This window comes from Protopterus annectens, chromosome 2.part1, assembly GCF_019279795.1.
Source record: "Protopterus annectens isolate FY-2018-M chromosome 2.part1, PAN1.0, whole genome shotgun sequence".
NCBI classification, from domain to species: domain Eukaryota; kingdom Metazoa; phylum Chordata; order Ceratodontiformes; family Protopteridae; genus Protopterus; species Protopterus annectens.
Window position 1 is genome coordinate 1,772,107,750 of NC_056729.1, and position 17,306 is coordinate 1,772,125,055.

Consider the following 17,306-nt stretch of genomic DNA (forward strand, 5'->3'; position numbering starts at 1 on the left):
AGTACTTGTCAAGGACACCATCACCTCACAACAGATTTCACAGGGCACCACATGTGAACTCCTAGAAATCCAAATTACCCTAAACAAGACTAATTGCCACTTCATAGCTAGCTGTAGAACACCCTCTATGTCTTCTTCTGAGCATGATAAATATCTTAACACATTAGCTGAAATTCCCATTAAACCCAAGACCTTTCTACTGGGGGCTTCAAATATCCATCAATGAACTGGCTGACCTACACTGCCAATGCTCAGCATGCCCAGCTGTTCTTTGACATTATAAATGTTAACTTCTTTTAACAAATAGTTAACCACCCTACTAGGAGCACCAATAGCCTGGATCTGCTCCTCACAAGTATGGCCACTTTTTGCACAGCTTCATATGTATCATCATGTCTTGACAAACCAGACCATAATTTAGTGACCTTTTACTTTAAAATTGGTGGTACTTCCTCTGTCAATAGTTCTGTGTTTAGGGACATCTCAAAAACAATCTTTCTTCAGTTATTTGATGACTTAAATAAATTCTGCAGTAATCTTCTTCCGAAGCTGCTTCCTATGCCTCTGACGTCTACTGCCACTTAAATAGTTGGATTGATAAGGCAGTCCCTATATGCAACATAAGTTTATCGGTTCATAGGTGTTTACTATGCTAATGACCACAATGGCCTTTTTAAGCCTAGCCATTCATCCCAAATCTTTGGCAAGTTCTGATACCCTGGATGACTGTAAGCAGGAGACTAGGAGATGAAACATTTACAAGCACAGACCTGGGAGATGAACCATTTACAGGCTGTCTGTGTCCATTACAGACATAGGTGCCAAACCAGGAATGAATTTCCTGTCTCCCATCCAATTGTCCAAGTTGCACTTGAATTGGATTATAGAGGAACTCTGCTTCACATGGATGGGGAGCCTGTTCCAGAGATGGGGTAGTCTCTGGGATACATAGCTGTCTCTCCAGCAGGTCCTATTTATATAACAAGCAATGTTTAAGTCTTTAGAATGGGTAATTCTGGAACTGTTTATTTTGCTGATAAGCAGGATGCCCATCAGAATGGGGTCTGACAATTCCCTGTATGCAAGGCATAGATCTCTCCTCAACAGCTTCTAGGAGACAGAATACAGGGATAGGACATTGAGGCAGTCTGCATAGGGCATTTTACTTCTGTCCCGTATTCTTTTTAGTGAGGAACCTCTGTGTACATTCCAATGGTTGGATATGCCTGGTTATGTACATATCAAAGTGGGCATTGTACTCAATGATAGGTCTGATGAATGCTGAATACAGTGGAACAATTACTTCCTTGGACCTAGATGCCATATCTTCATTTATAAGTTGAGCAACATAGAATGATTTCATCACTCCTGTAGATGTGTGATGTTCAAAGGCTAGATTACTGTCTATGTGTGTCCCCAAGTCCCTGACTTGGGGTCAACTCTAAGGGGTTTGTTGTCAACATGATAGTTACCAGGGGTAGATGACTTCCCAAAGGACAGTATTATGCATTTCTTGGCATTTGGTTGTAGTCCATGGCTCAGACACCAGTTATTTGTCTGTGTCAGCCCTTCCTGGAAATCATTTGTGTTGGTGTGGGATTCAATGACAGCTCCTAGTTTGCAATCATCTGCAAATTTAGTCAGCCAAAGGCCACTGACATTGGCCTTAACTTCTGAAAAGTAAATGCCAAAAATGAGTGGTCCAATGATTGATCCCTGAGGGACTCCACTTGTGACTGGCCTCTTTGTAGAGGTGGACTCCCCGGTTTAACTTACTGGGTCCCATCTGTGAGCCACTGGGTGACATACAGGTTTGCACCCGACCTCTTGAAAAATTTAAAAACAAACCTCTTTGGTTGAATACCCATATAAATAAATTATATAATAAGAGAAAGACACTGTTTAATGCTTACCTACCTTAAGAGCACACTTACGCAAAAAAAAAAAAAAAAAAACAACTCAAGGGAACCATTAGGATGCCCAAAGGTAAGTATGAACTTAAAATAGCCACTAAATTCTAAAATAACAGTAAATCTTTGTTTAATTAAATGTAAATTTAGGTGTAAATAATGTACATCATTATCAGGTTATGCTTTTTTATATCTTACTGTAACTTTGAATTTACTCTTCTATACGTTTGTAATACTTGTGTGGAGTTTTTCTTCCCAGGCCTCCACTGAAAAAGGGTTCTGTCAGACTAAACCAGTCAACAAATGTCAAATAAATAAACAGATAAATAAATAATAAATAATTATATCGGGAAGTTAAGAAGTAACACCCAAAAGTTTTGGAGCTTGCCCACAATAATACTACACTCTGTGACGCTAACTCATCTCCTATAACCTGTGCTGAGCTGTGCAGCAGTGGATTGCAGTGCCCTGTATAGAAGCAGGTACCTAGAGTTGTATTTTTACATGTAAAAGTTCTTCTGATGTTTTCTCGAGTATCTATCTGAGTGTATAGCAGCTAGTTTGCACTTTCCTACTGCCTCCATAGAAATGAGCAGCCTAGGACAATGTAGTAATTGTCTCCTGTTTACTGACTACCACCTTATTCTTAGGCAGACTGACAATAGTATGCGAATGATGCAATTACACTATGTCTTTGGAGGCAAATACAGACACTGATATCTCCAAACAGGTTGCCAATAATGCACACACACACACACACACACACACACACGCACATGCACACACACGCACACACACACACAGACACACACACACACATACACACACACACACACACACACACACACACACACACACACACACACACACACACACACACACACACAAACACACACACAAACACTAACTACACCTACTATGGATCAGACACATAAACTCACAAATTCCAAATGCTGCCCTCAGCAACCTTGCAAACACTCTACAAAGACAAGACTCCCCAGGACACATGCAGCTACATCTCACAATGTCTCATCCTCTAAGTCATTAAGGCAAATTACCACACAACACAATATATTGTTATTGCTAGTCGCTTATTAGGATCAAGGATCTGCCAGACCCCACATGCACTCAGGACATTGAGCCACAAGCACAAGTAGGACTCTGTTGTAGTCCACGTGGGTGTTAATGACCTGAGATGCAAGTATGAGCCTAGTACTGAACAGTACTCTACCTTCTCCAAGAAAGGAAGATCTCCATTACTTTTTTTAAAGCTGTCTCACTATGTTAAACTCCTTTAACATAGCGAGACAGTGTCTAAAAAGCAACGGAGCTCTTCGTTCTCTGTTGTTGTAAAAAAAGACTTATACTAATGGAAAAAGTCCAGGCGACTGGATCTTTTTCCATTAGTATAAGTCTGATTTACAACGTGCATGCTGACCAATCAGCATGCACGTTTTGGAATATTAATGGGGGGGTTGTTGTATAATAAACAATATTTGTGTCAGCTACTAAAGTCAGTCAACATTCAGTAATTATGAGGAGAGAAGAGAAGTAGAAAGGAGACAGGGGTGGTGCATCAGGTGATGTGACATGTTGAAACAGGAGCATTTGGCTTGGATGAAGAGGCCTTTTTTGAGTTGCATTCTGCATTTGATGAAAGCATTGATTCCCTTTAGGTCAATAATGAGAGCTTGCCAAAGAGTAGGTGCCTGAGAGGAGAAACCACTTGCAGTACTGTGGAGTTTGGTTCTACGGGTAATAAGAGTTGGTGTGAAGACCATGTGCAGTGCTTTAGGGTTTGGTTCTAGGGCTAATGAGAGTTGGTGTGACATACCATGTGCAATGTTGTGCACTTTGGTTATAGGAGTAATGAGAGTTGCTGTGACAGAGCATGTGCAGTGTTATGGGGTTTGGTTCTGGGGGTAATGACAGTTGGTGTAAAAATCATGTGCAGTGCTGTGGAGTTTGGTTCTAGACGTAATGAGAGTTGATGTGACAGACCATGTACAGTGCTGTGCACTTTGTTTATAGGAGTAATGAGAGTTGGTGACCGAGCATGTGCAGTGCTATGGGGTTTGGTTCTAGAGGTAATGAGAGTTGGTGTAACAGAGCATGTGCAGTGCTGTTGAGTTTGTTTGTATGGGTAATGAGTGTTGGTGTGGCAGAACATTAGAGTGATGTGGGATTTGGTTCTAGGGGTAATGAGAGTTGGTGTGACAGAGCATGTGCAGTGCTGTGGAGTTTGTTTATAAGAGTAATGAGAGTTGATGTGACAGAGTATGTGCAGTGCTGTGGGGTTTGGTTCTAGGAGTAATGAGGGTTGGTATCTGAGTTTATATGGGGGGTTTCCATGAAGTGTAGTTGCAAAGGGAATAAATGTCTGGAGCTGAAGTAGTTGTAGATTTGGGATCCTAACAGAAGGTAAGTTTTTTGCTTTTATAGGTATCTATTTCTCCTTTTCTGGGAGAATTTATGACTGAATGTTGGTGTGAGAGTGCCTTAATTGGTAAATGACTCTAATGTCTGTGTAGAGGATAGGTGGGAGATGGGGAGATCACAAGGATGTTTGTTAATGAATATGGAGAACAGGAGGAGTGGCAAGAACTGATCCTTGTGGTACACCGTTGGTAACAGATGCAGACTCTGACTGAGAGTGTCCTATTTTAATTCTGAACTGGCTGTTAGTGAGGAAGTTTTTATACCAAGGAGTGCTGTCTGAACAGATATTAATTTCAATTAGTTTGTTTTGGTGAAGATAGAGATCAGTGAAGTCAAATGCCTTTGGCAGGCCTATAAATAGGACACCTGTAAGGGGACCTCTAACACTGATTTGGAGGATGTCATCAGTTGAGGATCAAAGTCCTGTCACAGTATTTCATCCAGGCCAGAATCCATGCTGTTTGGAGGAGAGCAGGTGGCACTGATGCATGCAGGGAAAGAGTTGGGTGTAAACTATCTTTTCTTAAGTTTGCCAGAAGTTGGAAGGATGGAAATTGCATTGCTGTAAGTGGTATATTTTGGGTTGTTTTGCCTTAGAAGGGGTTTAATTAGACCAGCAGAAGAATTAGAGCAGCAGAATTCATGATATTCACTAAGAAATGGGTTTATTTTTTTGCAGTACATATCACTCCATATCATGCCATAACATATTTTATTACAGTCTTGTCAGATATGCAGCCATGATATGTGATACCTATTTCTCTGGCAGTAAATGTCTAACCTGGCATTGACTAAGCTTCTGTTCTCTAACAGATTCCTAGGCCATCATTTAATTTAAAAGAACACATATATGCTAACTTTGGTTTAATTTATTTTCCTGCTACTGCTTTGTAATAATAGACAGTAGGTATATTTGAATTAAATTTTAACATTTCATCGTACACCATTGTGAAAGAATGAGGCAAGATACTTAATGATAATTATGTGCAGACCTAACAGGTTGACATTTCACAGGTTAACATTTCTCTTCAACAGCCATAGGTTCATGGGTGTGTACTAGGCTAATGGCCCTGGAACTTTTACAAGCCTAGCCCATAGGATTACCCTGGCATCATGCCAGTCGATCTTAGTTCCCAGTGACTCTGTCGAGTAGAGCCACTGGACTGATCGCCAGGGTGAATTTTCTATTTCCCATCCACTCTCAAGATTTCTCTAAAAAAGAGCCAGTGAGGTGCTTTGCTTGACATGTATGGGAAGTCTCTTCCGTATAGGTTCATAAAATGCTGTTACCACCATGCGTTTCACTGCCAAGTCTTGAACCCAAAACCCTGTGCACTACAGTCAGAGCAACATACCACTATGCCAAATCAACCAAGTTAAAAGCAATTCAATAAAGATTAGTTTTTAATGACATGACATCATCCTTTTTATTTTTTAACTTGCTTGAATATTTGTCTATAAGACAAAGCTGAGACATTATTATGCAGTGATTTTGTTTTCTTCTCATTGTAGGAATGATATTGCACTGATCAAACTTGCTAAGTCCATCACTCTGAATGATAAGGTGCAACTAGCCTGTCTTCCAGCAGATGATGAAATCCTTCCCCACGACTACCCATGTTACATCACAGGATGGGGCAGACTTTACAGTAAGCATTTGTTTTTATTTGAATGACTGTGATGAGCAAAAAGTTTTGAAGGCTTGGGAAAAGAGCTAATCAATGAGTGAAAGAAAAGAATGTATCACACTGTTTCAGTTTGCTTAATCTTTAAAACTGATCCGTACTTTGATGGACTTGCACACATTAGAGTAAGCATGCATTGTATTTGTTTTTATTGCAACTAAATCAATTTAACACAGACAGTAAGGATATGAGCTTAATCAACACGTCAAACAGAGCACATTGCTGACCCTCTTAAAGAGCAACCTTGATGAGTGGATGGGAAACCACAAATTCATCCCAGGGATTCCACCTGTGTCCCTCATTGACACTGGTGACAGTTGCTGACTGTGGTTTATTTTTGGGGATAAACTCTTGGCTAGGCTTGTAAGGACCCCTGGGCCACCAGGCTAGTAACCTCCTATGATCATGCAGTAGTGTGTTTCATTCCTTGTGTCACCATTTGCTGTGTAACTCAAAGGAAGTATTTAACTAGGCACTGGTACCAAATGTGTGCCTGAATAAGGAAATTTGGCCAAGGTACTGGGAATTCTGCCTACTGTTTTTGATAAGTGTCATGAAGTCTTTGACTTGCACCTGAACTACCCCTAGCTCAGGTAGATGGGGCCTTGGTTTAGCATCTCATCCAAGCAATGACACACTCAGGAGTGCAACGTTCCCTTTATGATGCCTTATTGCATTTTTAATGGAAAAAATTAATACAAGTAGCTATAGTGGGAATAGAACCCAATGACATTGGACACTGACAATACTGAAAGCAATTTATATTCAGATTTCCTGTATTTTTTGCCAAGTTAGATATAGAGCATACAGTGAAACTACAACTCTAGTTTTGCCTAAGTGTCTTAGTTTAACCATAGATAAAAGGAGGTATGTGTAGTGGAACACAAGGACTGTTTGAGTGACAGTGCTGCTTGTCTGATGCATGCACAACACATTATTATTGTAATAAAAAAAGGTGAAGCAAATGCAGTATAGCAGGACAGTTGATTAAAGCTATAAGTTATTTTTATTGCAACATGGATTTAGTGCAGTTCTTGTTGGAGATCACAGTCACATAAGTGTAATAGGTTCATAGGTTCATAGATAGGTACTAGGGTATCTGCCCGAGGACATTTATTAGCCTAGCCAGAGTGTGCCAGCTTTCACCACCCCATTGATTAATTAACTGATCTGTCAAGCAGAGCCAATGAAGTGATCCTGGGGTGTATTTTCTGTTACCCATCCACTCGTCAAGGTTTCTCTTGAAGAGTGTTAGTGAGGGAGTCTGCCTAATGTAGTTTGGAATTTTGTTCCAAAGCATGGGGAGTTTCTGTGACAGGGATCTATCCCTCCAGCATGTTCTATATATTGTTGTAGTGAGGTTTAGCTCACTAGAGCGTGTGGCTCACAGTGATTTGGATTTCTTTAGGTGGAGCATGTCCATCAATTCTAAGTTGGACATGGCTTTGTAAGTCATGCAGAGATCACCTCTGAGTAAGCGATATGCCACTGAGTACAGCCGGAGTGTTTTCAGTCAGGCTGCATAGGACATATGTTTGAGGCCAGTAATCCTCTTGGTGAGGTACTTTTGTGGTCTCTCCAGCTGTTGGAAGTGTCTTGTGAGGTACATCCCAAATACGACATCATGTTTATGCAAACTCCCTCCTAACTACATGTACTATGTCTAAGACTAGAGTTGTACCTTAGAGTAGGCTACTGTACCCTCATGTTTAGTACCCCCCCACACATATACAGTCTTATAAATCCAAGAATTTAAATTATAGGTCTCATTATTGCAGTGGGAACCCAGTCAACAGTATCAGGGAGTGAAACAGTTAGAAAGCAATTCTTATGAAACAGCTTCCTCATTTTGTCTTTCAGTCCTACCTAGACAGAAGTTTCAATAAAACATTTTTTGTGCAATTTAATTGATGTAAAGAATTATGTATCTACTTCATAAGTGTGTTGTCTGGGTGAGGGTCTTGTAATTAGCAAGCTGGGCAATGAAGACCAAATGTCCCTGCCTCCAGCTGCTGTCAGAAGTTCATTCAGTGGAATCTCGGCACACTCCCAGGTGAACTGAAACATATTATCCCCCCAGTGTTTGCAAGGTCAGAGTGAAAGGTGCCTCCTAGTTGGTGGTTTCAGATATTCATCCCATGTCAATTACCTAACAAGCATCCTTATGAGGTACCCAGACCACCTCCACTGACTACATTCAGATGGACGAAGCAGTTCTTTTCCAACATCCTCCTGAATTGCCATGATCCTTACTTTGACATGGGATGTAATCCCAGCTGCCCTACAGCACAGCATGCTTATACCCCTGACATTATACTTTCAGTCATTATTTAATTTATTTATTTTGTTTGTTAGTTATTATTAGTTAAACGGGTCAGTGAATTGTTACAAGGACCCCTTTTAAGTCATGACATGGACCAAAAGACAGTACATTAAATATTAGCAACAAAGGTAAAACAATAACTAAAGATATGGTAATGCTTATAGCACTCGGTGATAAGGTTGGGAAGTTGGCATAATGGTTAAGGTGTTTATCTTACAAACACAAGGTGCAGGGTTTGATTCTCACATGTGGTAATTGGCTAGGCTTAAAATGACCCATAAAGGGCAATTAGCCTAGTATGAATCTATGAATTCACTAACACTTTGAGATAATCAGTTAATTCTCAATAATAACAGTAAAAATAATTGGGGAGTGTTATGTGGTTACATTACAGTGAAACATATATAAACCAAACATGATAATGGAAAATTGCAGATAATAATTTAAAAATGAAATGAGCATAAGATAACAACAGCAAGTTATAACTTTGGCTGCAGAGACAAAAAATATAAACAATCAATACAGTTTTAGAATATTAAGGATGAAACGAGAAGAGAAGAGAAAGAAAAATTGGAAAAGAAAATGTAAAGAATTATGATGGACCTTATCAACAAGAATGGAGGTGACCTGCAAACGCTGGACTCAACCCGCTTTGGCTTTGTTAGGGGTAGATCATGCTTATTACACTTTGAGAATGTCACCAAAGCCATGCATGAAGCTAAGACAGTGCACACAGCCTATCTCAACCTTGCCAAGGCTTTTGCCACAATTCCTCACTCTGCATCTCCGACATAGGGATTAACCCTTACATTACTAGATGGGTAGCCGGTTGGCTCTCCAACTGAACACATTTTGTCAGAATCGGTGACTCCACTAGTAGATCCATCACCAGTGGAGTACCACACAGGTCTGTGCTGGGCCCTTTACTGTTTGGTATATATTTGTCAGAAGTCCAGGCTAAAGTAGATGGCCTATGGTTCACCAATTTTGCTGATGATTGCAAATTGGGGAGCAATCATTGAGTCCCCCAATGATGTCAACATATTACAAGAAGGGCTAACACAAGTAAATGACTGGTGCCAAAGCCATGGTCTAAAACTAAATTCATAAACTACATTATTATTCCTGTTGGCTAAATGGAATTCCCTACGAATTACAATATTGACAGCACCAGCCTGAGTTCCAGCCCAGTGGTGCAAGACTTGGGAAGACAGCTTGATAGCAATCTGAACTTTGACCACATTGTTGCCATAGTGGTAAGGAAAGCCTTCTATGTAGCACACCTCATAACAAAGGGCATAGCATCCAGGTCAAGGGATGTTATAACTCCACTATACTCAACCCTCATCAGACCACTAATAGAGTATAATGCACTCTTTTGTATGTACCTCACCAGACATCTGCAGCAGCAGGAGAGACCTCAGAGGCTTCTCACTAAGAAAATACAGGGACTCCAAACCTATGTGGACAGTCTGAAAGCCCTGTCACTTTACTCTGCATCTTATAAGCTGCTGAGAGGTGACTTGTGCCTGCCTATAGGGCAATCTCCAACCCTGCCCTAATGGAAATGCTGCACATCCACAAGACAAATGGCTCAAGAGTGACTCGGTCTAGGGATCTCAACCTAGCCTGTGACATTAACAGAACATGCTGGAGAGACAGACATGGCACCCGGAAACTGCTGCTTCTCTGGAATAGAACTCTTATTCACGTAAAACAGAGCTCCTCTTTGACCTTATTCAAACGCAAACTAGATAAGTGGATGGGTGACCGCAAATTCACTTTTATAATTTCTCCAAATCTTTTGAGTTTCTAATACCATGACAGCAATGGACCCCACTCCTAACTCAAAGTACAGTTAAAGTTCATGAAATTAGTATTGTTTCAGTCTTTGATGTCAGCCAGAAGTCCTTTTCACATCACCCGCAATGTGTCTAGTAGTGACTCCTTCTGTAATTTGTACGGAATTACATGCATCGGTAACATATCTAAGTATGTTCGTAAATTCTTTTTATAAGACCCATTGCTCCTACTACTGATAGTGGAACTGTCTGGGTATCTTTCTTCACTCTCTCTACAAAAGACACTATAGTCACTGGGTGTAGCAATTTCAATAATCAATGCTACTTTTGCCTTCTTTTCATTGACTACTATATCTGGTTTTCTTGCATCTATTTTGAACTGTTGACAATAGATGATCCCACAATTCATCATTTTCTGTGATGCTTTGTGGCTATTTCAAGTGATTTTCAGCTGTTTCAGTATTATAATGTTTTTACAATCCCCAATGCAACAGTCTTGCCACATTATTATGCCTTTCAGTATACAGTCCTTCTGACATTAGTGTATCACAACCGGCAACAAGATATGCAACTGTTTCTAATTCTGTTTTACAAAACCTACATTTGTCTGTTTCTCCCACATGTTCAATGGACTTTGTAAACCAGCATGTATGTAGCCCACTATTTTGAGCCGCCAATATTAACCTTTCGTCTTTTGGTTTAAATTCACCTCTCCTTAACCATTCCTGTGTCCGATCCTGGTCAACATGAAGTTGTTCCAAGAGTTTTTTATACTTGCAACTAAATTTGTGCATTTTCCACATTTCTTCCCTTCTTATCTGATCCTTCACCTTATATACTTTCTTTTGTTTTGTTTTTTTGTTTTGTTTTTTTTGGCACATTCAGCTGCCTAATTTTTACTAACTTCTGGTTTGATTTCCATTTCCACTTGACATCGATATGCTTATGCTAAACTAAGCTGGGAAGTCATCTTAGACTTATTCTCTTCATGTTTCTAGACTTTCACTACATTTGACTCATGGTAGGTCAGCAGACATGTATGCAGTCCCACTATTGCAGAACTATACATGTAATCAGTTTTGAGGAGGCCCATACCTACTTCACAATGGGGAATATACAGTCTTGGTTTGCATTAATTATTATGAATCATTTGATGAGTATGAAGCAACTTTCTTGTTTTCCTGTCCAAACTATCCAACACCTTTTGAGGCCAGTCATTCACTCCTAAACTGTAAGCTAGGGCAGGATGAGCAAATTGGTTTATAGCTTGGACTTGGTTTCTAGACATCAATGCTCTTTTTAGTATTAATTTAAGTCTTCTAAAATATTCCTTAGCAAGTTTTATTTGCATGTGTTCATATTTATTGTTGATCCTTCATCAGTTCCCAAATATTTATATGCATCCTCTTGCTCAATTTCTTTTATATCACATTCTTGTCCCAAACTGATGTTTTCTTGGTGCTGTAGCTTTTCTGCTTTCAAGGTTGCTTTTGCACATTTATCAAGTCCAAATCAGATTCTTATATCATCTAAGAAAGCTCTGACCACTTACACTTGTGCTTTCAGTTCCTCATCTAATGAGCTATATAGTTTTAAATCATCTACAAAAAGGAGATGAAAAGTCTTTACACTTTGTTGTTTTCTAGGAGCCAAATTATAGCCATGGCCTAAGCTGTTAAGTAGACAGATTAATGGGTTAAGGGCAAGGCAAAAGAGCAACGGTGGCAGACAGTCGCCATGGGATATCCCCCTTTGAATTTTTATCCCTGGAATAATAACTTGTCCTTTGTCATGGCTTAACTGCAAAGTGGTCTGCCACTGCTTCATGGTCACTGTAATGTAATTGATCAGTGCGGGGTGTATCTTATACATTTTTAAGTACTTTTTTATCGATGAATGTGGGATACTACCAAATGATTTTTTGTAGTCTATCCATGGCATCCTTAGATTCCTCTCCTTTTTGCAGTTCTACATTATGACTTTATTTAACAACAAATGATCCTTTGTTCCATATGACTTTCTTTTATTACCTTTCTGTTCTACTGCCATAATTGAGTTTTCTTCTAAATGACTATAAACTCTGTCAGTTGGAAGGCAAGTTATTGGCATATAGTTTTAAGGATGGCTTGCAGGTTCGCTCTTAAGTAGGAGTATTGTTTTTCCTGTTGTTAGCCAGGCCAGTGTCTGTTCGGGGTGCACAGATAAATAGTTCTTAATCATGGCTAAATCTTCATGTAAAGATGTTAATACTTTTAACCAGAAGTTAGGCACTGCATCTTGGCCTGGGAGTTTCCAGTTAGGAGATTTTCTTAACTTTGTTTCAATCTCTCTGGCCATTACTTTATTCCATTTCATATCCTGTACCTTCAAACTTCATATTCTTTCTTTTACTTCTTCTATCCATTTAGCATCTTTGTTATGTTCACAGGATCTTCATAGATACTTCTCCAAAATGTATCTATTTCTTCCTTTTTTGGTGGTGTTTCAATTCCTTTTGCCTTGTTTCTGAATTCAGTATAAAACATTTTGCTATCATCAATAAATTGGTTGTTTCGTACTGTTCCTTTATATTTATCTGTGTAGCTTCTACGTTTTTCTGCCTGTGCTGATATTTTTAGTTTATTATTTGTGATAGTGCACAATAACTCCTGATCTGTTCTGATACTACACATTGCTTATATCACATCTTTCTTTCTAAATATTTTTCTTGATCTGTTCCATCTTCTATACTCTTCTAACAGTGACACTTCTTGTCTTAATTGCTTTATAGTTTTCTCTGTTTGATACTTCCATGATGGCATTCGATTTCTCCTCTTCCTTTCCCTTACTACCATGTGTTTTTGTGTTGTTTTGGCTTTATCTGTTGTTAATTTAGCTGCTCAGTAACATATCCAATGTACTTCTATTATATCACAACGAATCTCTATGGACAGCCATGTCCCTCATGGACAGGGGTAGCTGGTGTTGATCACAGACCCGCTCTGTTTATAAATTTGTTCTGGAAGCTACCCAAAAAGAGCAAATGGGGATATGTAGGATTAACATGACTAGGTTTGTAAAGGCTCTAGGGCCGCTAGCCTAGTAACCTCCCATGAACCTATGAAAAAATGACGATAGCTGTCTAACACTGAGGAACAGGTGTGGGAGGAAAAATGATGCGATATTAGTAAAGGTGTCCAAGTATCTGGTGGATGGTTAAGTGGAGTAAAGGTCTACCTACAACGTATGATGTTTGGTGAGGATGGAGAACAGAACTTCATGTTACCCTTCAGGTTTTACTTCACCATCCCATTCCTGTATGATCCCTTCGTTGCTGATGTGACTGCACCTCGCACCTCTCTTTTCGGTACTGAAGTGACTGCACCTCACACCTCTCTTTTCGGTACTGAAGTGACTGCACCTCGCACCTCTCTTTTCAGTACTGAAGTGACTGCACCTTGCACCTCTCTTTTCGGTGCTGATGTGACTACACCTCTCATCTGCTCATTGGTCCAACATCTAAACTATGACAACATTGTGCTCATCTGCTGCTCTGTCATACAACACTGGCAGTACGATTACAATTAAAGCCAACCACTGGTCACTGGTGTAATACTTGCAGTATTTTCACCACTGCACTCACCCACTGGTCACTGATAAAACATCTGTAATACTGTCACCACTGCACTCACCTGCTGGCCACTGGTACATCTGTAGTACTGTTGCACTGGATTCAACCGCTCATCACTGTTACAATACCTGCAGTACTGTCACCACTGCACTCCCCCAGTGATCACTGGTACAAAATCTGCAGTACTGTCACTACTGCACCCACCCACTGGTCACTAGCACAACACCTGCAGTACCACCACTACTGCCTATATGCTACCCACTGGTGCAACACCTGCAGGACTGTCACTACTATGGCCATCCACCAGTCACTGGTTCAACATCTGCAGTATTATCACTACTATGGCCATCCATCAGTCACTGGTTCAACATCTGCAGTATTGTCACTACTATGCCCACCCACTGGTCACTGTGTCACCAGAGTCCCCATCCACTGGTCACAGATACAAAGCTGCAGTATTGTCACCACTGTGCCCATCCACTGGTCACTGGTACAACATCTACACTACTGTCCTCAATGCTGCCATCCACTGGTCACTGGTACAATATGTGCAGTACTTCCACTATTGTCCCCATCCAATGCTCACTGGTACAACACCAGCACTACTGTCACCACTGTGGCCATCTGCTGGTCACTGGCACATCTGCAATACTGTTACCACTGCTCCCACCCACTGGTCACTAGTACAACACCAGCAGTACCACCACTACTACCCCATCTGCTGGGCACTGGTACAACATCTGCAGTACTGCCACCACTGCACCCACCCACTGGTGCCTGGTGCAGCAACTGCATTACAGTCACCACTGCACACTCATACTGGTCACTATTACAACATCTGCAGTCCTGTCATCAGTGCACCCAGCCACTTGTCACTGGTGGAACAACTACATTACTGCTGTCACTGTTCGCATTTGCTGGTCAGTGTTATAACACTTGCAGTACTGCCACAGCAAACTCATCTGCTGGTAGCTGCTGCAAAATCTACAGAATTTCCACTACTGCATCCATCCTCTGGCAACTAGCAAAACACCTGCAGTACTGTCTCCACTACATCTATCCACTGGTTACTGGTTCAACACCTGTACAGACACCACAGTGCCCATGTGCTGGCCATTGGTACAACACCTGCAAGTCTCTCCTCCATGCCCATCACCTGAACACTGATTCAACACCTGCAGTACTGCCACCACTGTGCCCATCCATTGGTCAATGGTACAAATCCTACAGGTTTGCATTCACTACACCCATCTGCTGGTCACTGGTGCAACATTGGCAGTATTATCACCACTGCACGTATTCATTGATCACTTGTACAACACCTGGAGTACAGTCACCATTGCTCACCCCCATTGATCACTGGTACAATACCTGCAGTACCCCTCTACTGACCCTATCCAGTGATCACAGGTACAGCTGCAGCAGTACTGCCACCACTCTGGCCATCTGCTCATCACTGGTACAATATCTGAAGTACTGTCACCACTGTGCCCACCCACTGGTCACTTGTACAACAACTGCAGGAATGCCATTATTGTCCCCATCCACTGGCCACTAATACAACACTTGCAGTACTGCCACAACTATACTCATCTGCTGGTCGCTGATAGAAAACCTACAGAATTGCCACTACTGTGCCCAACCTCTGACCACTGTTAAATTATCTACAGTACTGTCTCCACTATACCCTTCTGCTGGTCACTCATTCAATACCAGTACTACAGCCACCATTGTGCCCATATGCAGACCATTGGTACAACACCTGCAGAACTGCCCGCACTCTGCCCATCTGCTGGTCACAGGTACATCACCTGCAGTGCTGCTAATATTAACATACAGTGGCCAATGGTACAAAACCTAGAGTATGGCTATCTGTATAGTCATCTGCTAGCCACTGGTACAATACCTGCAGTACTCTCTCCATTGTGTCTATCTAGTAGTCACTGGCACAACATCTGTAATACTACTACCACTTCACCTATCTTCTGGTAAAACTCTTAATACCTTCTATGATAACAAATGAAAAAGACTCCAAGATACATAAACTCCACCTCTTCAAGCAGCTGCTCCCACACACCTTCACAGAACTGTGTACGCTTTTCACTGAGGTGACCAATACCTATGATTTGGTGGTGCCAAGTTTCATACCAGCCACTTCTCACTCATCAGGAAAAGACTCCAGTACTTAATGGAGTCCACAGTCACTTGAAACTTACAGGCAACATTATCTGCACAAAAAATTGTAAACCTCATGCCCCCAAATTGGATGCTGTCAAGACCTCAGCTGCATGTTGATTTCATATTCATGCAAATTTCTGATAAATGAGGAGGTAATGCATACCATTTATAAAGTCCCATGTCTACCTTGAACACATTAATGTTAGCACTAAAAAAATAAGAGAACGTGTGCTCCTTGACTGCATAGGTCAAATGGCACACAGCAGCAATCCCGCGACGCCATACTGGTGTGGCACCTCTGGGTATGCTGTCATTCTTTCTCCTGATCCACCAAATGCATAGTTGCCCTTCCAGTGTTCCAAACAATGTAACCCATTGTTCCATAGCCAAGACAAACACCAAGTTGTTTCTCTAGCATCAGATAAAGTCACCTTCCTAGAAGCCTTAATAGCTTTTCTAGGAAGGCTGAGAAACATGATCCTCTCTAACTGTAGCACATACACTCCAGTAATGGAAAGTGAGATGCACCCTCCTAGTTTCTCAGTCCTGCAGGATTGTCTCCGCTTTTCATTCAATATTGAAAATGACATTAACAATGGCAACTCAAAAGTGTCAACCATCTACAGCATTACTGACTGAATTTCATCCACTCCTGCATTCTTACTACTTCAGAAGTGCTGAAGTATCTCTTTGACCTCTTGTGTAGAAACAGATCAAATCCCATTAGCTGTTTTTGGACTGTGTTAGTGTATCTCTGACTTTCTGAAAATATCAAATTTAGCATTTCCCCGCCCCCTCTTGAGAACAGGCTGGGAAGTGTCACTCTTCCGTCTACTGAGGCTTTAGTCAGAAGGAGTTATTTGAGACTACAAAGCATTCTTCATGGCTTCACCAAACCCTTTTCACCCCCCCAGACCTTCATTTCAAGGACTGCTAATGCTGCTGCTGATGCCTTACTGGTCAGTTGATATCTACTGGTCATTTCTGAGCTTCCCCCAACAAAATTAAATGGAAGGCCTCTTTATTATGTTGATCATTTTATCACTACTGGTGTAGCCTAAGGAGTTGAAGGGTTACAACTATGACAAGACCTTTCCAATGTTTAGGGCTCCTTGCTGCTGCTTCTTCTACTAAGTTCCTGAACCATGTCCATTCATATTCCAAAGCCTCACCTTCTCCAGGTAAATGTGAGAAGTGCTTCTAGATGTGAAGTTGAACTCATAAAATGGTGTAAATAAGCAGCCCCATGACACTCTCACTACAGAGTTGGGTTTCTCTCGTATGTCCATTCTGTGTCCGCACACAGTCATGTGACTCAGCTTATCACCACCTGATGATCGGTTGACATATTACCACCTT

The 17,306-nt window shown here is 41.0% G+C and overlaps 1 protein-coding gene across 1 annotated transcript in view; it reads left to right on the top strand.

The window, feature by feature from the left end:
* The window catches only part of LOC122794798 (proproteinase E-like), a 125,428-nt gene that overhangs the window by 38,092 nt on the left and 70,030 nt on the right, over window positions 1-17,306 (top strand). Inside the window, exon 4 of the mRNA XM_044063412.1 lies at window positions 5,862-5,998. Coding sequence (XP_043919347.1) covers window positions 5,862-5,998 — 137 coding nt within the window. The remainder of the gene's footprint in view (window positions 1-5,861; window positions 5,999-17,306) is intronic.